This window comes from Pseudopodoces humilis, chromosome 10 (assembly GCF_049639895.1).
Source record: "Pseudopodoces humilis isolate 2021_Gansu_Grassland_sample_001 chromosome 10, ASM4963989v1, whole genome shotgun sequence".
Lineage (NCBI taxonomy): Eukaryota > Metazoa > Chordata > Aves > Passeriformes > Paridae > Pseudopodoces > Pseudopodoces humilis.
Genome location: NC_142209.1, coordinates 30,044,485 through 30,068,488, shown reverse-complemented (window position 1 = coordinate 30,068,488; position 24,004 = coordinate 30,044,485). Strand labels below are relative to the sequence as shown.

The 24,004-nt window shown below is 46.1% G+C and overlaps 1 protein-coding gene across 1 annotated transcript in view; it reads right to left on the bottom strand.

Moving 5' to 3' along the window:
* Window positions 1-24,004, bottom strand: part of ROR1 (ROR family WNT receptor 1) — a 145,188-nt gene that overhangs the window by 27,985 nt on the left and 93,199 nt on the right. The window contains exons 2-4 of the mRNA XM_014250593.2: window positions 20,393-20,464; window positions 9,121-9,408; window positions 7,696-7,726 (exon numbers count right to left, since the gene is read on the bottom strand). Coding sequence (XP_014106068.1) covers window positions 7,696-7,726; window positions 9,121-9,408; window positions 20,393-20,464 — 391 coding nt within the window. The remainder of the gene's footprint in view (window positions 1-7,695; window positions 7,727-9,120; window positions 9,409-20,392; window positions 20,465-24,004) is intronic.

The following is a 24,004-nucleotide window of genomic DNA, read 5'->3' as shown; positions in this document are numbered from 1 at the left end:
GAGCACCCAGCTTATAGAATTATTTCCCTTTTTCCCTCCTCCACCTACAGCCCTTTCCACCCTTCCCCAGATATTTATTTATTTATATGATATTTATTATTTTTTTTACTTCCCCAAGAGTAAAACAGTGGGCAATAGAGGCAGGGAGAACCAGATAAATTCAAATTACATGTTCTCCTGCAGCACTGAATCCTTGGAATGACTCTGAACCCACCACAGGCTGGTGGGGAGGGAAATCAAGCACCTTGCTTTCAAATAATTGAACTTTTTGTTGTATTTTATTTTTTAACTGCTTAAGGTAGACCAGCAAACCCCCAAAACAGAAAGGAATGTTCCCAAAGCCTGGGCCTGAGGTTTATTTTACACTGTAAAGTACAGTTCTTGTCCCCAAAATAACACTTCCCACCTCTGTTTTAGCAACTCTGCAGGGAAAGGCCACTGAAGAAGGAACTGGGTTGGATTTACACACAAATAAAACAACAGATCAGTAATTTCCCTTTCTTTCAAGCATAACAAAAATCAGGTTTAATCTCCCATGAATTAAAGACTCTCTAAAACATCAGGTTTTATTTGTCCTCTTTGAGGACACAACACACATTCAGGCCAAGTCCTTCCAAAGCCAGGCTCAGCTGAGCCAGGCCTGAAACCTGAGCCAGGCCAGGATGGCTGAAATCCATTGTCACTGGAATATTGTCAGATCTTTCCTCACAGCCTTCAGGCTTAAATAAATCCTGCTAAGCCACTTAAAATGTCCTTCTGATTAGAGCTAAATGAGAATTTTTTTGATTAAAACCGTCTTAAAGAGCAAATGCTGCCTCCTGAACACTGGAATGCTTCACAAAAACCCAGTGGTTTGGCCCAAAAATGCTGCTGCAAGTTTTTAGCAGCTCCACGAGGGATTTTGGGATTGGATTCAAAAGAGCTGTTACCTGGAATGACCACATGAAATATGGGAAAACCAGATTATACCTCTGCTCTGAAGCACAGCCAGCATCTCCCTCCTCTCTGCTGGGTTAGGATGATAAAAAATTATATTTATTATTTTTTTACAACAGTTGAAGAATATCTCCATGAATACAAAGGCCTGGAGGAAATGATCAGCAGAAGTAATGTAAATTTCCAGCATTTCCTGATTTATTTTTTGCCTTTCTGTTGTCAAAAATTTCAAAATGATCCTTACTTTGCTCCTTTTTAAATAAATCAGGAAAACAGGCACGGAGTCTGTAACTCAGGGTTAAATTATGTCATCACAGGATTTCTTTAGTGTTGTGAAAAGACTGATAACTGAGATATTCAATTAGAGAAAGGAAAATTTATCCTGTATCTGTACTTTACTTATCAGTCCCCTTGGAATCACAGATTTATAAAGGTTGGGAAAAATTATTGAGTCCAATGAATAACCAGGGCCCTGTGAGGGATTTGAGAATTTCCTGGATCCAGGGTTAAAAAAGGCAATAAGGTCTTGATATATATATATATATAAATATGAATATAAATAAAGTCATTGATCCATAAATAAAGGCAATAAAGATAGAATGACAGCATAAATGCCTCTTTCAGTGTTATCCTCACTCTCAACTCCCTCAGTCTCCAGGATTTGGCCACAAATCCCAAAATGCCAGCCCAGGGAATACTGAGTGTGCAACAGGCTGTGAGAAAATCTGATGGAAATACAATCCCAGACTCCTCAAATCCCGACTGGAGCATCCCAAAAGGGTCACTTCCACCCCAAATATTTATTCCCATCTGTGGCTGCTGTGGGTGATCCTGCACAGAAGGAAAACCAAGTTCTTCAATAGCACATTTCCTTTGTGCTCCCCGTGCCCAAGTTCTAATGAACTTCACTCCCTTCTCCCTCCCTGCTTAAAAAAATATTGGCAGCTCTGGAATGAATTTGTTTTCAGATAATTCAGCTCTGTCTCCACTCTGGGCTGGGCCTTTCCCCCATGCCACGTGTGGCCAGGGGGGGTTTCTGTTTGCCCTGCCCGCAGATAAGGGAGCACTTCAGCTGAAATCTGCAGAAATAGCCAGCAGATACCCTTTTAAAAGCCAAAAGCACTTTCTGAGGTCAACCTTTCACCAAACTCCAGGCTAATTTCTTTTCTGGAGGTTTACCACAGCATAACAAAATACAGTTTAAGCCACTGCAAGGAAAAGAACTGGGCTTTTTGCAGCACTGCTCACCTGAAAACTGGCAGGTGATGCAGGGCCCCAGCAGATGGGAACAGCTGGAGATTGGGAAGGAATTCCTGGCTGGGAGGGTGGGAAAGGGCTGGGATAGAATTCCCAGAGCAGCTGGGGCTGCCCCTGGATCCCTGGAATGTCCAAGGCCAGGTTGGATGGGTTTGGAGCAGCCTGGGACAGTGGGAGCTGTCCCTGGATGGGCTTTAAGGTCCCTCCCAACCCAAACCATTCTGAGATTCCATGATCCTCCTCGTCCTTTTTGCTGTTTTGGGTATCCTGCAGTGAGATCTGAATTGCAATCACATTCACTTTTCTATCAGGAAAAACGAAATTACTCCTGATTGTAATAATAAATAAATAATTGTATCAATTTGGCGTCGCATCGGGGCATAAAATGAACCCCTGGGTGTGAAGACACTTGGGATTTTTTGTTTGCATATTTTAATGGGACTTATTTTCCACCTTCCCATGGCAGGACAATGGCACTGGATGAACTTTAATGTCCTTCCCACCCCACCCTGCCATTCCATTCTCTTTTCTGTTTCACTCCTGCAAGTTTGGGCTGATCCCCCCAGACCAGGTGCCCAGTGACCCTTCAGCTGCACCAGCTCCAGCTCAAGCCCCTCAAACACACCTTAAATCTCACTTTGGCTCAGCTTCCCACACGTCTGGGAGATAAGGGGAGGTAAGGAGGCAAAGCAGCCTGGCTTTTATTCCCAGATAAGGTGTATATTTAGCTACCTAAGTACCCCGAGGTCGATAAAACACCCTGGAATGGGCTCTGTAGCCAATTCACTTCATACAAAACACAACTGTGGCTTCCTAAATTCTGTATCACATTTACCCAAAGGTTTTCAGTTGGTTTTGCTGGCCTGGGAAAATCCAAGAGCGTGATTCCCAAAAACCTGGGCAGGCTGGTCCCTCACAGACACCCCACTCAGTGCCAGAGCAGAAGGATCCAGGGAAAAGGTGGGACAGGGAGAGTGTGCAGCACATCAAAGAGCCTGTGGAGAGAACAAGGCCATGGGAACATTCCCATTCCAGCTCTGGTTATCCCAGATAACCTTCCTGAGCCCCTGGCAAACTGAGGGAGGATTATTTCCCTGGGATGAAGTCATGCAGCAGGATGTAACGTGGTTTGTGTCAGCATCAGCCACTCAGGCTCCAACCCTGCACCACGTGGGGCTTTTTTTCCCCCAAAAAATCTATTTATATTGGCCTCTGCATGGAATATCCCACTTCAGCCTTGTGTCTCACATCCCACAGGCTGTAGGAACGAGCTGTTACACCAGCACACAGTGGGACTGTAAAAAATCCCACACCAAAACACCTGGGAATTGTGTCCAGTCCTCATTCAACATTTCCATCACTGAGCAGCAGGAGGGAGTTTCTGTGCCAGCCACAAAATGTGGGACAGGCTGGAATTCCAAGATTCCAGAGGTTAAACCTGGCAGCCAGAGCGCAGGGATGTCGCTCTCAGGATGCTGCTGGAGCACTGAATCTATTCTAGTCTCTTGATTGACATTTTTTCTCCACTAAATTTCATTTTCTGTGGCCAAAAGAGGAAAGTTTCTGTGTTCCTCTTTGAAATCCACAGTCACACTCGCAGTTGGCCAAGCCTCACCTGGATGCTGGCCAGTGCTTACACATTTTCTTGTAGCAGGAACCGTGCTGGCACACAGAGCCACTGTACAAAAGATCTGTTTTACTAAAAAACCCAGATGTGTTTAGCTGAAAGTAAAAAAAAAATAAAAAAAATTAAAATAATGAAAAAAAAAAATTTAAAATCTCAATCACTGAAAAAATGGGAAAATCCAGGGGGGGTTTGTGGTTTCACAAGCCTTGCAAGCTATTTCTGGGAATCACAAACCCCATTTCATTTTATGAATCAGATGCTCCTTAAAATTACAGCCCTCTTGTCTCCTCTTTTCCCCTCTCCTCGTTCCCAGTGGTTAAATAAAGAACAAAACAATGCCATATTTAGGATATTTATATATAGAAGAGGCTCCATGAAGAACAAAAGGACTGTTCCAGAGGAATATTGGCACCAGGATGTAAATATTCCACTTGGGAATATATCCCTGCCATACACATCCAGGTTAAACCTCATCAGAACACAACACAATAAATAATAAATACAGAGCATTTTCCTGCACTCTTCCCACTGGATTCCACTCCAGCAGGGCTTTTCCAGCTCATTTTTACACCAGCCCATGTAAACTGGCATTTTCTTGTTATTCCTCACTACAGCTCTTGTGGAAGTTCTTGCTCCACCACCTCTAATTTCAGTGATTTGTGCCCAGGATTTCTCCTGCAGTGGGAAAAGTTTGGGATAAGCACAAAGCCGAGGCCCCAGGTAATGGGAACAACGGAGAATGAGACAAAAAGAACAAAAAGATTGGGCACAGAACCATTTCCTGGCCCAAAGTGTCTCTGTCGTTAGATTAAATTCTCTCATCTCCAAGAATATGCTGTGCTCTGACCTGGTTCTGTTCTGGTTCTGATCTCTGCAGCCTCACCTGAGGTGAAGAGACACATTTCTACGTCCTTAAGGGACCAACCCTGCCGTGGATGATGGATAAAAAGTGAGTTTCAAAGGGATGTGGAGCACAGGAACTTCAAAAATAATGTTCAAAATCTGTTTTTTGGGGAAATTTTGAGAAGTGCAAATTCCTGGTTTAGTGGAAGGTGTCCATGGCAGGGGCTTGGAATTATCTTTGAGGTTCCTTCCAACCCTTCTGGGATTCTGGGATTTGTGTGCACAACCCACAGACACACAGCAATGCACAAATACATGAGGGAACCACCAAAATGCTGCCTTTGATCTCCCCAAAATTATTCAGCCGACCCAATTTGTGTTTGAATTCAGAAATTAGTGGATAAATGATGGAGAAACATCAGCTGAGGCTTTTCCAGCCAGAGCTCCCTGACCTCTCTGCCCCTTTGATCAGATGCCCTTGACACCATCCACCTTGTGGAAAATATTCCAGCAGCTGGAGAGGCTGGAGCTGCCTCCTGGCACATCCAGATGTGGGATATGGGCATTCCCAGCCTCCCCTGAGCTGCCTGGAGCTGCATCTGCAGCACCCACAGATAAAATAATGATGGATTTATAAAGCACCAGCCAGGCTTGCTGGGTTTTGGTTTTTTAAACAAAAGAAGCTTCTCCCAGCTAAGTCTGAGCAGCAGAGCAGGATCATGGAATGTGATTCCAAGGGTTTTTACAGCTTGTCCAGCAGGGGAGAATTAAAGGAAGGATGCTCAGGGCAGGCAGTGCTGCCCACCCTGGGGTTCCTGGTGTCCTTTGCTTGCCTTGGCTTCAGACTGATTTCCAAATCAGACTTTTGGCTCTAGGACAGCTCTAGGGAAAGCAGCAGAAATATCAGCCAGGAATTATTGTGTTATCTATCCCTGCCTGTCTCCTCTCACAGAAATCACCATTTCACATTCCCATTCACACTTGGCCCATCTGTTTTTCTGCCATCACGTCCGGGCAGAGCTCTGCACCTATAAATTATGGAAGGAAAAGGGCTGAGTGTGTGGATATTTTAAAAAAAACGTAATTCTCAAACAAAATCTGTAAATGAACAGAAACTTCCACTCTGATAAAGACATGGGAAAAGCAAGCCCAGGAACTTGCCACAAGTTTTGTCCTGAATTTTATGACCCAGCTTTTCCAGCCTATTCCCAAGGAAAGTGTTTCCCCAGAGGGAGGATGATGAGGGAGATCAACCAAGTACTTCATCTCTCACCCTGGAGCTTGAAAACTGGCACAGATGGGCTTGGTTTTCACAGAAAAATGAATTTCATAGCTATAAAATTCATTTTTCAGCTTGTACAGGGAGAAGGCTGCACGTGAGTGAGTCACACAATCCAATCCCCAGGATATTCTCTGCATGGAAGGAACAGCAAATGCCAAGAAGCAGAATTTGAGGTAATTTCCCTCCTGCATTTCACAACATGCAGCTGAGATGTGATTAAATTTCTTTTTTTGGTTACAAAATTATAAGGCACAACTACAAAATCAACAATTAAAGAGGACATGTCCCTTTCTTTTCACCTTTTCACATCATTTGTGTATTTTAGCTGGTTAAGTGGTGGGGGTTTTTTGTTTTTTGGTTTTTTTTTTTGGGAAGGGGAGCAAAAACACACCAAACCCCTGCCAGAAAGAAAAAAACGGGAATAAAAGTTTCCAAATGTATTTTCTTTTAAAAAATTGAGGCCTAGACAGTGAGATTCCAGCCCAGCTCTCTGCTTTCTGTGCTCACACTGCTCTCATGTGGCTTCTGACCACCAAGGTGTTGTTTAACCCCACCAATTTCAGAAACCAGGTGGGAGCAGCACAAAATCCCCATTTTCTCACCTCGTTCATTAACTGCTGGAGAGCCCACAGCCCCCAAATCCCACAGCACCAGGGAAATTCCCTCCCCAGCACCCCACAACCACCAAACAGAGCTGAAATCCCAGCAAAGAGCTCCCCTTCCAAAACAAACTCCAGGATTCCACATCAGGCACCTTCACAAGGGAAGATAAAACCACATTTTAGGCTGTTCCATTAGAGGGCATCCTACAACATCCTTTTGTGGTCAGATGCTTCTCCTCATTTATATCCTCTGCAATAATTCATGGAAGATCTTCCAGCAGGAGCCAGGAACGTTCACATTCCCAGGTTTTTTGCATCCCTTGTAATTGCATTAATTGCATTAACAGATTAATTTTCTGGTTCAGTTGGTTCTGTGTTTCCCTCCCCTCAGCAGGAGAGGTGGATTTTCAATGTTTTTCCACAATGGGAGATGGGAATAAGCTGGGCACAGCACCACAAAACTGATCCCAAACTTCAGGACAGCTGGAGATCACACTTGAGAACAGTAAGGCACTGGAAAGGTGAGCAGGTTTGATCAGATGTTTTGAAACTAGAGATACAAGAGAATATTCTCAAAAACTGCCCAAGACAGAGGCTCCACTGCCAAAATAAAATGTGGGAAGTGCTCAGACCCTGCAGCAGGAGCCAAACCTGAGCTCCAGGACTCAGGGAGCTGTGGTACAAACAGCCTCTGCTCCCACCCACCTACTCAATCCTCAAAACCTCGGGTTTCAGACAGTTTATTAATACAGGTACAGAGAGACAGACACAGTTTATGACCCTTAAAATCAGTAAGAAGCCCCTGGGTAGTAAAATCTGCTTGTAAGTGATAAATATTTTCCAGACTGGGCTGTGACATGGATGAAGTACCTGGAGGTACACAGGAATCACTTCACAGACTGAAGGCACCAGAGGATCTAAAGGTAATAATATTGGAAATTAAGAAGTCTGGGATAAGAAATAGGAGTTGACACGATAACATGAAAATATAACTGTGAGACAGATAACTCAGTTATAATAAATTACCATCCTATCTGACTTAAAAAGCAGAATGTAAAAGTGCTCCTGTCACCCTGAATGACAAATGAACTTCTGACTGCTGAAATGCAAGATTAATGAACCCACAGAAGAGACATGAAAGGACTTACGAGGATCCTGGGCTTGCTGTTGGCGGGGGACCTGGAAAAGTGACAGAAGAAAAACAGCAGGATGAGTTACGGCGAGGTAGCGAGCAGGAAGCTTTTGAAAAGCTTTTAAAAGATAAAAGCCCCAGTCTGTGGTGTTGGCTGTGGTTTGTGTAGTTGAACAGAGGAGTGGCAGTCCCTCAGCACCCAAGACAAGGCTGTGTTGGCTGCAGAACATGACACGAGGACAATAAACAGGTGAGCAACTCACCCTCCTCTGGAAACTGCCTTAGGAGAACATCTAATGATTAATTTCTTATCAGAAATCAGAAAACATGGGAGATTTATGAAAAAAAGATGGTGAAACTCATCACATCCATCATTCCCTGCGTGTTATTTGTCCAGCTCCAAAGAGGATTAACCAGGACTGTGTGCAAGTATCTTCATCTCAGTGAATTATTTCCCCCTGCCCGTGGAGGAGGAGAAGACACACAAAACCTGTTTCTTGTTTGGAATCCTCTGAGTGGAAAGATCAGCTTTGAAGGCAGTTATCTCAATATAAACTTGGAAGAAGGAGTGCTTATTTTCCCTGACAGGTATATGTGTGTCTCATCTCAGGCCCTCAGCCTGCAGTGCCAGCTGAAATTTCTCACTCACCAGACACAGAGGTCACTCAGAATAAAGGAGTTTTTCTCCTCTGGGCTGGATCTACCCGGGTACCACATTAATGGGGGCTCAGACTGGGGAAAAGGAGGCTCAGGGGGAATTTCTGGCTCTGCACAAGTCCCTGACAGGAGGGGACAGCTGGGGGGATTTGGGATCTGCTCCCAGGGACAGGGACAGGAGGAGAGGAAACAGCTCCAAGCTGTTCCATGGGAGGATTAGATTGGATATTGAGAAAATACCTCCTCCAAAAGTGTTGGAACAGTCTGCCCAAGGCACTGGTGGAGTCACCATCCATGGAAATGTCCAAAAAACATGGATGTGACACTTGGGAACATGGTTTAATGGTGGTTGGATGATCTCAGGGGTCTTTTCCAGCCTGAAGATTCCGTGATTCTGTGAAAATACAGCTGTTCCTGCACTCCCAGGGATCCAGTTATTTAGGAGATCTGTGGATGGGGCTCAAAGGGCAGAGATGCCACACAACAGGGTCTGACATCTCTCAGGGGTGTCTGATGGCTCCTCAGCTCCCCAGGACCATTTCTCCAAGCTCCATCCCAGGAATGTTTCTGCCCCACCATCCCAACACCCTCCATGGGAAGCAGAGCTCCAGCCAGCTCACGGATTCCTGGGCTCTCTACAAACCCTGGTTTTAGGAAGTTTAACAAATTTGGCTTTTCCAACTTGACCAATTCCATGACGCCGCTACATCAGCACCCTGCTTTCCCCTGGATAAACACCTCCTCCCAAGCAAGAGCTGGAACAGTCTCAGAGGAGAAAACTCACCAAACTTCACAAAGAGCACCCCAGTGGTGGACACAGTCCTCCTGCCGTTGGTGGCCACGCACTGGAAGTAGCCGGTGTCGGTGGTGTCCAGGTTGCGGATCCGCAGGCGGGAGCCGTAGGGAGTGGCTCGGAAGGAGATCCTGCGGGGCTCCTGCACCACGGGAGCGTCGTTCTTCAGCCACCTGACCGTGGGAGGGGGGTTCCCAGAGACCTTGCAGTGCAGCTCTGCTGTCTGGCCCAGGGTGGTGGTGATGTTGTTCATGGGTTCGTCCAGCGTCAGGAAATAATCTGGGGTTGGAGAGAAAAGAAGGGGAATGAAGGATTTGAGAGCAGGGAATGTGATTGTGGAGAATGCTCCTGCTTGTCTTTGGAGGAGACACAAAGGAGCTGGATATCTGCTGTCTCAACATCTCCTATTTGGCTTCATTTAGCACAGAAGAAACACTGCTGCTCTTTTTTCTTTTATTTTTCCTAAGCAATAAACATGAAAATCACCTCAGCGCTCCAGCTGTTCATTTTGATGCTGACCTGCCTCTGCTCGTGCCAGAATCCAGCAAAGTACAGGAATATATGAAAGGAATCATTCAGCAGTGAAAATCCTGTTCCCCAAAGAAGCTGAGGCTGCCCCTGGATCCCTGGCAGTGCCCAAGGCCAGGTTGGACAGGGCTTGGAGCAGCCTGGGACAGTGGAAGGTGTCCCTGCCCATGACAGGGGTGGGATGGGATGAGATTTAAGGTCTCTTCCAACACAAACCATCCCAGGATTCTGTGATCCTGTCTCCAAGCTGTTTTTAGTGACTCACAGGCAGAGCAGACAATGTGTTATCCATGATTTTGTAAGCACCAGCTGCAGAGATGAGGAATAAGGATCATATCTGGGAAAGGACACTTGATTCTCAGCATTTCCATGGCTAAGAGAACTGAAGATCACCTCCAACCTGAAACAGGGCTCATGATTGAATAATCAAATTCAATTAGAATTAGGAAGATGAATCTCTCCTAATCCATTCCTGAGCTCTGCCTTCTGTCCAGAGCTGGGCATCCCTCAGGAAGAGGCCCCATTCCTGGTGCTCTGTGTTCACCATTTCATTAAATCCCATCAAGGCAGGGAGGGACAGGATTGGGGATGGGGAATGGAATCCTCAGGCTTTCATCTCCACGTCAGAGGTTCAAGCAGGGCTGATAGTGCCCAGAGCCATCGTCAGCTGCTGGCCGTCCCAGCAGGGTGGCCAAGGAATGAGAAATCCCCTCTGTATCTGGCTCCTGAACTCCCAGAGCCAAACCAGGAGGTCAAGAAAAGCCAGAATCAGTCAGAGAACTTGGAATCACAGAATTATTTGGATTGGAAGAGACCCTGGAGTTGATCCAGTCCCACCCCTGCCACAGGCAGGAACACTTTCCACTACCCCAGGCTGCTCCAAGCCCTGTCCAGCTTGGCCTTGGACACTTCCAGGGATGAAGAATCCCCAAACTGCTGCTGTGCTGCTCGTGCTCCATCACTCTCAAGTCCATCTGCAGTTAACTCCAGCGAGAAACCTTCCTAAAAGTGTGAAAAAACCCCTCCAGCATGTTCCAAACCAGCTCAGCCACCCAACCTGCCCAAGTAAGCCACTTCCCTAATTATTCCCTGTAATCTTGGCTTGCCCAGCTCCTCCCTTCATTATGGTTTGTGGAGAGCAGTATCTCTAGCCTTTGTTTTTAATCTGTTTAGCACACAACTTGCTCTGTGTTTGCACAGCACTTTGAACAAGGCCTCCCTGTCCTCACCTGGTCCCAGCAGCCATTTGGGACAAACATTTGGCACCCAGGCCCTGCCCCACAGGTATTTTTTTTTTTTCCACGTGCATTTTTTCAATTAAGTTCTAATGTGCAGGTGTGAAACCGTGTTTCTCTCTGGGAACAAGGGATGGGATGAGAGGGAACGGCCTCACGTTGCACCAGGAGAGGTTTAGACTGGAAAAAAACATCATGGGAAGAGTTGTAAAGTGTTGGAACAGGCTGGCCAGAGCAGTGGTGGAGTCACCACCCCTGGAAATGTCCAAAAAACACGTGGAAGTGGCACTTGGGGACACGGTTTAGTGGTGAACATGGTGGTGGTGAACATGATGATCTCAGGGGTCTTTTCCAACCTGAAGATTCCGTGATTCTGTGAAAATACAGCTGTTCCTGCACTCCCAGGGATCCAGTTATTTAGGAGATCTGTGGATGGGGCTCAAAGGGCAGAGATGCCACACAACAGGGTCTGACATCTCTCAGGGGTGTCTGATGGCTCCTCAGCTCCCCAGGACCATTTCTCCAAGCTCCATCCCAGGAATGTTTCTGCCCCACCATCCCAACACCCTCCATGGGAAGCAGAGCCCCAGCCAGCTCACGGATTCCAATCTGGGTTTAAAAAAGTAATTTATAGAACTCCTGATCATGTTCTGGAGACTGCTTCAGACATCTCCAGCCTAACAGGGAGAGAAACAGCCCTGGGATGGGCTGGCTGACAAACAGCACGGTGAACAGAATGGTTTAAAGGTCCTGAGGGATACAGGAGAGGCAAATAAAGGAGTGAGGGTGTAGGGCAGGTTTCCAAAGCCTGGATTTTGAAGTATCAGTAGAAATCCTAAGTCAGTGAAAAATTGTGGCTGCAGTTTCTCTGTAGGGACCAACAGAAGTGGCCTCAGGAGCTGCTGACTCCTCTAATTGTTCTCCACCTTCCTCCATGAGCTATTGCAGAAACACTAAAACAAATTCATCTGCTAAATTCACCCTAGATTAGCCCTCAGATCCATAAATTTAACATCTGAATCATAAACCAGATGAAGCAGCTCACCTGAGATGAGATTTAAGCAGGGCAGGTTTGGAGCCATTGGGAGCTCTGGGAGGTGTTTCTCACAGATGAAGCAGTTTTGGAATTGAAAATGAACTCCTCAAAAGCCTTGGATTGTTACTGAGGCACTCAAAATGATGAGCATCCCTTCTCTGGTGTGCACCAAACTCATCCATTGCTGCCCTTTCCTGGCATGGAGGGGCTGGAGAAAAGCCCAATTGTGTTTATATTTTGTCTCTCACCTGCCAAAGCCCATCAAAGGAGAAATTCTTCCCTGTGAGGGTGTGAGGCCCTGGCACAGGGTGCCCAGAGAAGCTGTGGCTGCCCCTGGATCCCTGGAAGTGTCCAAGACCAGGTTGAAGCAATCTGGGATAATGGGAGGTGTCCCATGGCAGGGATGGCATGGGAGGAGCTTTAAGGTCCCTTCCAATCCAAACCATTTCACCGTAATTCATCTGACCCTCTCCTGCCATCCCCGAGCTCTCCAGGTGGAGCTGACTCCCTCTGACCTAAAGAACAATTTCCTAGGAAAAAGGATGATTTTTGTGCACTGGGAATGATCCAGTCTGGTGGCACCAGCCTTTGGAAAGTCTGAGTTTAATCCTGGCTCGGAGCAGTCTTGGGTGAATCAGCTCAGCTGTGATTTTTAGAAGAGCCAAAGGGAAGTAGACACCCAAAGCCAATCAAAGCTCATATGGGATTTGTGCAACTAAGGCCTTTTAAAAACAGCCTTAAACCTTTTGGCTCGATGTCTCCAGCCATAAAGTGAGGATAATAATCCCTCTTACATCATGGGGAGGCTGCTATGTACATTAATGAGATAATGCTCATAAAGCACTTTGAAGGTGAAAAGTGCTATATTGGGATAAGCACTGTTATTATATTTTAAGTTAAATCTCGGGGTTTTGAGCACAGAACAAAAGCCTGTCCATGTTTTAGAGTGGCACTCTATAAAAACGTTTGGGAAATGTTTTAATTTACAGAAGTACGGGAGAATAGCCTGAAAGAGTTCTAAATAAAATTTAGCCCACCTATAATTTAATAATAGTCAAACTGATTTTTTTTTAATTTGTAAAAACAATTTACTGCTGGGCCTAGACCCTGAATGCCAAGTTTCAGCCCACAGAGAGGGTTTTTTTTAATGGCTGAGTTATAAACCCTTGAAAAATGCTGACAGCCCCTTTACTAGAGCAGCACTAGCGGGTGCCCTATAATGAACTTTTAAATGACTTGAGATAATATCTGGAAAGCCAAGCCTGAAATATATTTCTGGGTTTGAGCCATTGCCAAGGCAAACACAACACATCATAAGTCATCCTCATGATTCTGAGCGCATAAATTGGAGACACTGCATATAAAACCCAAATATTAGGTATCCTTCATGGCCAAACTTTCTGCTGGTTTGATGTTACAGAACAGCAACAGCTGTGCAAGGACGAAATGTAGAGCATTGTGTGTCTCCAAAGAAGAAAAGTGTCTGTATTTCCACAGCTTTGCCTTGACATTGTTAAATAGGAGCCTGCCCAGTCCTAATAAATCCTCCTCTATTCTACTACTTTTAAGTGGAACCCAGGTGGCTTTCAAAATAAAAGCTCGTCCTGGCCGGCCAAGGAATGTTAATCTGCTCTGTGACCACATGGTTACTCCATCTTAAATTACCAAAGACACATCTTAGAGCAGTAACGCCCTCCTGGCTTGCAGGAGGATTTTGCTGGCCACAGCGAGACCTTTCCCCCCCAGCACCGTGTGTGCTGCATGTTTCTGATTTCACAAGGTGTTTAAAGCACGATGGGGATGCAGGATTAGACCCTGGAAGGGTCATTTTATGAGAAGAGTTGTTGTTTCATTTATCCTTCTCTTTCTGCCCTTCTGATCTTTCGGAATATTCAAAGCAAAACTGAAATTAAAGCCTCTGCTCAAGCCTGAACCAGCTTTAATCCAGGTGCACAGGAGAGGCTGCTGAGCCAAGTTCCTTCCACTACAGATGGGGAACAACACAGTTCTCTGCAAACATCTCCAGACCTTGCCTCAAGCAGCTGTGGGGACACCTTTTCCAGCTGCTGGCCTGGAGAAGTTGCTTCATTCTGGATTTGAAGACTCAATCCTGCACTGCAGCACAGAAAGCAGAACCTGACCTGGAGTTAGGCACCGGGACACCGATATTCCAGTGCTTATTGTATTTGTGGAATCCTGGAATGGTTTGGGCTGGGAGGGACCTCAAGGATCAGCTCATTCCATGGGCAGGGACCCTTCCACCAGACCAGGCTGATCAAGCCCTGTCCAACCTGGCCTTGAAATGATGATTGTGAGCAGAAAGGTTTGGCAGCTCCCTGGTTCTTCGTCACTGCACGCACTGGAAAAACGCCCAAAAGCGTCTCAGGGAAAGCTGCATTTTCATTCAGAGCCTTGGATTGTCCACGAGTCCAGAGTGGTGCCACACCTGGATGTGCTCCATCCTCACAAATATCGGCACCACCACCGAGCTGACTCCACTGGAAATTTTCCATACGGAATCGTTGTCTTTGGAAAAAGCCAACAACACAGAGTCCACCCAGAGTGAAGATGCTGGAGGGGCTGCCTGGCTGCCTCAGGAAAAGGAAGAAGCAGGATTTCTCATGGAAGTGTGGAATCCCTTGGAAAAAGGATTCACCATGGATTGCTGGATGTGCCCATAACTCCCCGTGGGGTCTGATCACCAGACCTTGTTATTAAAAGGGATAAAAGGAAAACTCCCACTTGGAATTTCACTTCTTTGAAATGAATAAAGAGGAATGACAGTGGGAGGGAAGAGATGCTGCACTCAAGTCATGATCTGGCAACTCCTGAAGAATATCAGGGTTGAAGAAATCCAGATAATCACTGGAAATATCCAATTGGAAATATCCCGTGTCTGCAGTCTTGGGACAAAAGGAAACCCTCCTGAGCTTGCCCAGCTTTACTTCCAATGGGTTTCCTCAGAGATGTGCAGGAGTCAATTTGGGATGCACGTGGAATTCTGTCCTGGACTTTCCCTTCCCAAATTCCATCCAGAGGGTTCAGTGCCATGCAGGATAACTCACTGAGCTCAGCCAGGCAGGGCACAGCTCGAGGCCTGATGGATTTCAGGTCTCCACGTGTGACCACCACTGGGATTCTCAGAATTAACGTTTGTATTCTGATAATTGGCAACGTAGAGACGGTGCTGGGCTTGTGGAGGGAAAGCAGACTTCCAAAAAATTATCTGGAGCCTGAATCCCACTACTTTTGGATGGGAACTGGACAATTCGCTGCCCTCCATGAACTCTTGAACGTGTTTGGGAGTTGCTTCTGCCCCTCCTTTCATCAGACAACCCTGAGGTTTAAGGACAGATGTCTGAGGGGTCACTTTGAGGGGAAATGAAGCTTTTCTTTACTCAGGAACCAGTTTTATAGCCCAAGTAGGAAACCTCTAAACTTTATCACCAAAAAAAAAAAAAAAAAAAAAAAGTGATTTGGAATAGGTAAACAAATGTCCACATCCAGCTATAAAGCCAACTACTGAAAACCATCAAGGGATTTTGTTGTCACTTTAGAAGCTGCTCTGCAGTAAAGAGCCACAAAGAAAAACTCAAGCATTAAAGGGAGGGCGTATGGAAAGGTATGTGCCTCAAGATTAATGCTGTGGAGTCAAAGAAAAGCTGTTATTTCTGACATTTTGACATAGCATCACTTTAGGATCTGGTTCTTATTAGCCCTTTCTGTGCCTTTTAAAGGCCTATTTTTTTTTTTTTCCAACCAAAAATGTCAGGAAATTCGGAACAGAAATGTACAATAAAACACGTCCCTTGACCCTCTGATCTATCAATCCTTCAAATAAACAAAGATAGCTGGATGAGCCAGGAAAAGGTTTTAATATATAGTTACCTTATATAATGGTCAATATTCACTGCACACACCCAGATTATATAAAAAATCCCATGTAAGTGAAGCTTTTTGTCAAAGATTTTTGCCGTGAAAGCCCGAAGTTACTCGGGGTGGTTTCATTTTCAGGCTGAGTTCTGTGACCTTCGAATTTCACACCCTGTATTATTTATAAATGAGACATTCAAGAAACACAAATTCTCAAATAAAAACGTGCACTCCACCAGTGGAAAAGCAAACAAAAGGAGCTAATGTAGTGTGGCTAAAAAAATTTTCAAACAAAGTAGCGGTAATTTACTGCCCTGCTACTAACGGGACCCCACAAATCGAATCAGAACCCTGAGCCCCATCAGGGGAGCTTGATTTACCCCATATCCCCCAGATAATAAAGGAAAATAGAAAGGTAAATTGTGCATGAACGTGAAAGCTGTAATTCTTCCCCTTTCAGCATACGTATCAAATTCGCATCCAGTGATTTCAAAGGAGAATCTGGAATCTCTGATGGGCTGGGACCGAAGGCAGGAGGCCTCGATCCACCTGGTTTTCCCCACGTTTGGTTGTGTTTATGTTGTTTAGGAGTCAAATCCTCCCTGGGAGCTCACTGAGATTTTCCCTCTAAGAGCTCACAGCCAGGACCTTTCCCTGGAAAGGAAGGTCTGGAAGGACGTGCCAAGGTGGCAGCTTCAGCCTGGATTTGTCACATGAGCAGCCCTGGATGTCCTGGAGAACTTCCACAGCCTCCTCCTGTGCTGGAGCTGTTGTCCAGCCTTTCCAGGGAATGTCCTGCCCACACCAGGATCTCCAGGAGGTTCAGGACACGCCACCTCTCCCATCCCGCGTTTGGACCCTCCACAGTAATTTTGTGCTGTGGATCCCCAGCCCATCCCAGGGGAGGGATGCTGGAGGTGATCCTTGATAAACCTTTGAATGTAAAGGATAAATCCCAGCTGAATCTTCAGCTGTAAAATCCTCACTCCTGCTGCCAAGCTCTCCAGGGAATGTTGGCTCCAGGGAGCACCGTGGGACTGGGAAGTGCTGTGCCCCATGGAGGCTGTGGGGAGATCAAAGCCTGGGCTTGGGATCATGGATGTCTGGAAATGGAGGTGCTTCCCAAGCTCCAAGGATTTATATTTGTTTACCAGAGCTGATAGGCCATGAAAGGAAAAGGAAAATGGGAAAAAACTCACAGTAATGGTTTTGTTTGGAAGCTGAAGGACCAAGGGAAGAGCTCCTGGGAGGAGGAACCGGCAGAAGAAATGAGCTGAAGCCCTGCCCCAGTGCCCTCAGCTCAGCTCAGCCACAGGCAGGACACATCCCTGTGCCTCTGGAGAAGGGATGAGGGATGAGGGATTCCTCAGGTGGCAATGGGGGCACAATTCCCATTGCAGGGAAGCTGCAGTGACAGCAGCACTCTCTTACCCCCTGCAGAATGAAGGGCCACTGAAGCTGAATCCTACTCACAGCTAAAATAATATTCCAAACTCGGCTCCTTCCTGGCAAAGACTCCAATATTATCTTTGCCTAAGGATGAAGAAATGCCGAACAATTCCTCCAGTGTAGCAGATGTAAATAGGCTCTCATTCCAATTCAGACCTGTTTCTTTGTCAATAAACTGACACAGGATGGAAGGAAGAGGGAAAAGTTTTCCTTCCATGATCCGTTTTGTGGGATAGGAGCAGCTGAATGCAGGGCTCTTCATCTTTCTAAAGAAGGAAAAGGAGATGGGAAACTGGGAGCTTTCCCAAACAAAGAGCTGGAGCTGTGAGGGGACAGGAGGGGAGGCAGCGTGCAGGGAAGGAGAAATCCAAGGAGAAATAAATCCCCGTGCCACGGGGCTGTGTAGGAGCACACGGGGATGAGGCTTCTCCCAGCCTCTTGCAGCAATGGTTCCCACGAGAGATCTCCCACCTGGGCTGCTCCAGGCTCCCGCAGCCAAAGGGAATCCCAACCGAAAACTTGGGAGTGGAAAGTTTCACATCTGCCACCAGCCCCCTGGAATGGGGCTTTTCCTACCACCAGAGCCCCCTTTTCCCCTCAGCTTCACTTATTTCTCCTTACAGAATTCAATATTTCTAGGGTCATATTTTCATTTCTCTGTCTCCCTCGTGGCATTCCCTCTACACACCACGGTTTACCAGCAGGGAAAGAGAGAGAAATGCTCAGAGCTAAATCTCCCCTGTTTTAAAAGTGATTATTTTTTATTTTCTATACCCAGTTTGTTTGTTTTTTTAAGGTTTTGGTGAGAAACCACCTCCTCCCTCCCATCAATCGTTGCTTTCAACAGCTCTTCACGGGTGGCTGCGTCTCTTTTAAATTCATTTCCTGGTAAAAAGAATAAACAGGCAACTGTTTAATGCTGTCGATTTAGCTTATTTAATAGAAATTGAAACCTGAATAGGGCTCAGTTGTAAGATAATCACCGCAGAACTCACCCAGTGAGGAAAAGCACCAGATTAAGTCATTATTTTAAAATGCAGAATATTATTATCAAGCTGTTCCTCCTTCCCCACACGCTGGAGGAGGAGATGCTCATTTCCAAAAGGCAGCAGGTAGAGTTGGAACCACTTAGAGCGGGCAGGGATTTAATTGGGAAATCTGGTTGGAAACCACTTTCATGTGGTGAACTCAACAGGCTCTGAAATGAGTTTTACTGGGACGCCGGCGTGACCTCCTGGAAGACAAGTGGATGTCGACTCCTTGAGACACAAAACAAATGGGAAGCCAGCCTCATTTTCTCCTCTGAGGTTTCCACTGCCCGGCTCAGCGTGTGCTTGATCCAAGCTGGAATTTCCAAGGCTTTGAGGAGAAGGAGCAGCTCCCACATGAAAGCTCCTGTTGGTGCCTTGGACAAGCCAAAACCTGCGAGCCTTTGCTGGCAGGAGCCGCCCCTCTGACGAAGCTTTTGGGGCACAAACAGGTCCTAATCCCGTATGTAAATCCGTGTTTAGGTGTGGGAGCTGCCAGCACTCTAAATGTTAATGAGCTCCAGCAAAGGGGCCCGGTAATCCCCCAGGAATGCGGGATCCTGCCCAAGCGCTGCTAATTGCCGCATTCCAGGTGGATTAAAAACCAGCAACTTCATTTTACCTGTTTCTGACAATATCTCCAGCTCGGGAACAGGTGCCATGGAGGGAATGTGGGAGATGGCTCAGTCACAGAGTGGCAGCTCTGCTGGGACTCTCCAAAGTCAAAGTTTTCCTTTCTCTGGCATTTCTGAACTTTTGAGTGGATTTGTGGCCTTTACTTTGATTTTCTAGGTCATTTGATTATTTCCTGCTTTCTGAAGAACCAAAGAAAACTGCCAAACAGGGAACAAACATGGAAAGAGAGCAGGTTTAGATGGGATATCAGGAAGAAATCCTTCCCTGGGAGGGTGGGGATGTCCTGGCACAGGGTGCCCAGAGCAGCTGGGGCTGTCCCTGGATCCCTGGCAGTGCCCAAGGCCAGGCTGGATGGGTTTGGATCACCCTGGGATAGTGGGAGCTGTCCCTGAGGTGGGACTGGATGGGCTTTAAGGTCCCTCCCAACCCAAACCATTCTGAGATTCCATGATCCCGCCCGAGGGAAGCACCACCTTCGCTTGTCCCCAGCTTTGGGATGTTCCCTGAGCACAGCCCAGACCTGCCATGGGCAGGTGGGATAAGAAATCCATTCTGTCAACACCTTCCCTCAGCAGTTTGCTGGGATTTGGGAATTCTCTGCTGAATGACCACAAGCTTCTCTCCCTTTCCCACCAGCAAGCACCAGCCCTTTGACTTTCATCTTCTCCACTGTGTCCTGGGTCACCAGAAAGTCCTGCTCCTTCCCTGCTGGGAAGGCAGATGTGAAAAAATCAACCTAAAGTACCCAGAATTACATATTCTCCTCATCCTTAAGCACGGAAAACATATTTATGCATAAACATCAAACATTATGAACACATGTTCAAAAAAACATTAACAAAACACAGACAAAACCAGTTGGGAAAACCATCTGGGGTAGAATTCCACTATGGGAAATTTCCATCTCAACAGTAAATGGTTGGCAAATGAAAAGTGATGCAGGAATTGCACGGTGAGGGTGGCTAAGAGCATCCTCAAAGATGCACAGGTTTGACTCAGGAGCTGCAGCCACTGCCTTGCAATGAGGGAATCTCAGCAATTTGCCTGAAATTTGCAGTGCTTAATTTAAAAAATGAAGGAGAATTATAAATCTCTCTTTTTCTTACAAATTACACCTAACTGCCACCTGCAGTTATTATTAAAGCCTCAAAATTTCATAATAAAACACATCAGAACAAACTGAGTGCCTGATGCTTGTGAATTTGGAGTTCAAATCCCAAGATCCACCAGAAAAAAACGTGTCACAGAACATCTTGAAATATTTTTGCCACGTGGAACATTTTCCTCGTACAAGAAATGAACACAGCAATCTCCAGAAACCACAGAATGGAATTAAATGACAAAAGCTCCTGAGGTGAACGAGGCTTATCTTGAATACCCCCTGACCCCCTTTGTTTGCTGATTTGGTCAAATTGAGAAAAATTGAGATTTTAAAATGTGATTTCAGGTGGTTTTGGGGTTTTTTTCTGCCTGCTTACCTTTATCTAATTCACTTGAGATGTTCCATGACGATGTGGGCATGAAATCAGCAACAACCGAGGAATTCACTCCTGGAAGGGGAAAAGAGAAAAACCACGAGATGCTGTTAATATATGGATTCTATATCATCAGGAATCAAGTTGCTGTCACAGGAATAAAGTGATTTGATGCTCTGTGCTGGCAGGCTGAGCCATCTGGGCAGCAGAAGCAGCCAAGGGGGAAAAGGCAGTGGGCCAGGGCTGGAGTTTGTTTTGCAATGCTGTTCATAACGAGGCCTCGTGCTAATTAAGCAGCCGATCTTTGGCATGGATTTGACCCACCCTAAAATCTCTCCACGGGTTTTAGAGAAGGAGAATGACTCTGCAGTGGTAGAGCTGAGGGAAACAGGGTGCTGAGAGGCTGCTGAAGGTGTTGTCTATTAGAATTTACAAGATATTTGAGTCATGAAAAACCCAGGTGCACGAGGAGGGATGTGGTTTGTGCACTGCAGGTAACAGGGCTCCTTGTGTGAAAACTCCTGGAAACAGGGCTGGAAGGACTGATCTGAACCCCAGCAGCTCCTGCTCATTGCTGGGAGAATTCTTTACTCTTCAGAAGAAAGCTGAATGGAAATTTTAGTCTGTACTTATATTTTTACCTATTGTGAAACAGCAAATCACAGGGAGGGTGATGTTGAGCCAGAATGTCCTGCCTCAGCTCTAGGTCATAGCAGAACATTCCCTGTTACCCAAACTTCATCCAGCATCCAGGATTTACTGTGTCCCTACAACAGCAGATCCACATGCAGCCTGTGAAGCTGCTCAGGCATCAGGGAAGGCTTTTGGGGTCATCCCCCAGGGATAAATAGGTTTTATATCCCACAGGGATAAATAGGTTTTATATCCCTCATGGATAAATAGGTTTTATATGAGCTTTAGTGAGTGATGGTGGGAGGGTGGGAAGAAGGGGTGTGCACACACATATTCCATGGCATGGGAAAGCAGAGCATCTCCTGATTCCCTGTGAGCCCTGAGAAACCTGGAGAAGGAGGAGAGCGATGTTGGGTGGCGGTGAGTGTGGGAGAGGGAATGTGAAATAAAACCAAGCAGTGCTCGGGGTGCCAGTCCTAGAAAAATGCACTGAAAATGAACAACCCACAGCCCAATCCTGCACCCTGGAGGAACCCCCAGTGCTGGGTGATCTCAGAGGTGCACGGGGAAGGAGGAGTTGGGATGCTGTGAGTTAGAGAACAGGAATGTTCTGAAGTGCATTTGTTTCGCTTTCACACCATCCTTCAGCTTATTCCCAGATTTCACTCATAAAACACGGCATGCAAGGATATGCAAAAATGTCCTGCCTTTATTTGATGTGTTGGCAACTCTTGTATTTCATTAAAAACCACAAGAAATTGTAAACACCAGGTCACACAACCCCACAAAGCCCTTTGGCTCAGACACAGCCAGTGCCTTCTTTACAAGTTAGGCCTGGCTTAAAATCCCCGCTGGCAGCCCTGCTCATCCAACACTGCCAAGTGTTCCCAGTGCAAACACGGAATCTGACTGATCAGAACTCCCCCACGAGCACATCCCCAGGGCAGAACCCACTGCTGGCACAGGCCCTGGGCACGGGGAAGTGGCACCAGCTGAGATTTTGGCCCACTGAGTCCATCCCTTCTCACCCTCTGCTTTTAATTAACAGCTGAGCTTGTCTAACACACATAACCCTTGTCTAACCCAAATTTTAACCCACATGGCTTAAACTTGTGGTGTTTAAGGGGAAAAAAAAGCAGATCCAGTGCCAAGATTGCTGTCATGGGGGGTAGGTGACAAACAACCAGTGGCCAAACACTGCCCAGGAGCTGGTGGGTGTCAGGCTGTAGCAGAGGTGGGAATGCTTGGTTCCCTACCCCTCCTCACCCTGCTCCTGAGTCCAGGACTGGGATCTGAGGTGCTGCTGGTTCCACAGGCACAGCTCAGACCCACAATGGGCTACCTCAGTCACACACTCACGTTTGGCACTCCACAATGGATTTCCTGTAGCTACTTTGGCTCACCTGGAAATATTTTAGTATGAAGAGCCCACGAAACAATTGTATTCTGCCAACAGGTAACACACATTAACCAAAATTAAACAGGAAGTACTAACAACACCTTGACCACATGCAGCACTTGTTATTTAAAACTCCAGAACTAACAAGACAATGACCACAGGCAGTATTTTGTTATTTAAAACTCCAGAGCTGACAACACAATGACCACAGGCAGTATTTTGTTACTTAAAACTACAGAATGTTCATATTGATGTTTTCTTAAGCAGGTTTTGAAAACATGACCATGAATCTCACAGAGCAGACACCCATCAGCTCATCTACAGGAGAAACCACATTGGAAGACCAAACTTTGCTGTTTCTGGAAGTTCTGCAGGCTGGTGACTGGTGATTTTCTGATTTTTCCTCAATTAAAGTTCCAAAGAAGAACAAAGCATCACCGTGTCCATAGTGACTTTATTTCATCAAAGGGAACTCACAGAGCAGTTACACCATGTAGGAACAAACCACTCCAATGCAGGAAAATAAAACATCCCGGAAAAAAAGTCCAGGAGACATCCCTGAATTCCATTTCCTGTGATGATTCATGATTGCTGGGAATGAGAGTGAAAGTGTTGCCACCTCCCCTTGGAAAAGCTCTGGGATAATTCCAGGTGAGTTCCCAGCCAGCCCCGGGAAGGGATGAGTCAGGGATTTGCTCCCAGCATTTGGAGCACTGGAACAGACTTGCCCATTTGCTGTCACCTCTTCAAAACAGGAGAAACAAATCTGCCTGATATCAGATCACAGAATCACAGGATTACTGAGGTTGGAAAAGCCCTCCAAGGTCATCAGTTCCAAGCTGTGCCTGATCCCCACCTTGTCCCCAGCCCTGACTTCCTCGTTCCTTGGACACCTCCAGGGATGGGGACTCCAGCTCCTTCCAAGACCTTTCCACCCTTTCCATGAGGAAATTCCTCCTGGTGTCCAACCTGACCCTTCCCTGGCACTGCTCGAGGCCGTTTTTTCCTGTCCTGTCAATATTGCAACTGAATTTTGAATGCGGAGTTTAAAAACCAATTCTTACTTCTTAAAACTTCCCTAAAGCCCAGCTTTAACTTGAACAAATCAGATTTGCTTGGAAGAAGAGTCAGCCTGAGAAATGTGATCAGCAGACAGAGCCATTATCCTGTTAAGGTTGCATCCATGATTCCATGGAATCATTCCAGATGAATGATGACTCTTCCTAACACTGGCAAGATAATTATCTGTTCCAACCTATTAAGAAACAAGGGATTTAAGTTAATGAGAAGTCACAACGGGCTGTGAAAAGCCAAGTAAAGTAAAATTCAAACACACTTCCCACGGAGAAGTTGGCCAAGGTCTGATTTTATCGCTGCATTGCACAACTGTGGAGTGAATTTCACACTTGTCAGGCCTTGTAAAGCCTTTGTGATTAAATAAACTTCAGTAAGGTTTACAAAAGCTGTACTTGCGTTTGTAAGATGAACTAGAGACTGTAAGTCAAAGAAAGAAGATAACTGAGATGACATCAAGCCCAGAAATAATTGGAAATGTTAATGGGGAATAAATCTGTTGTGCAGAA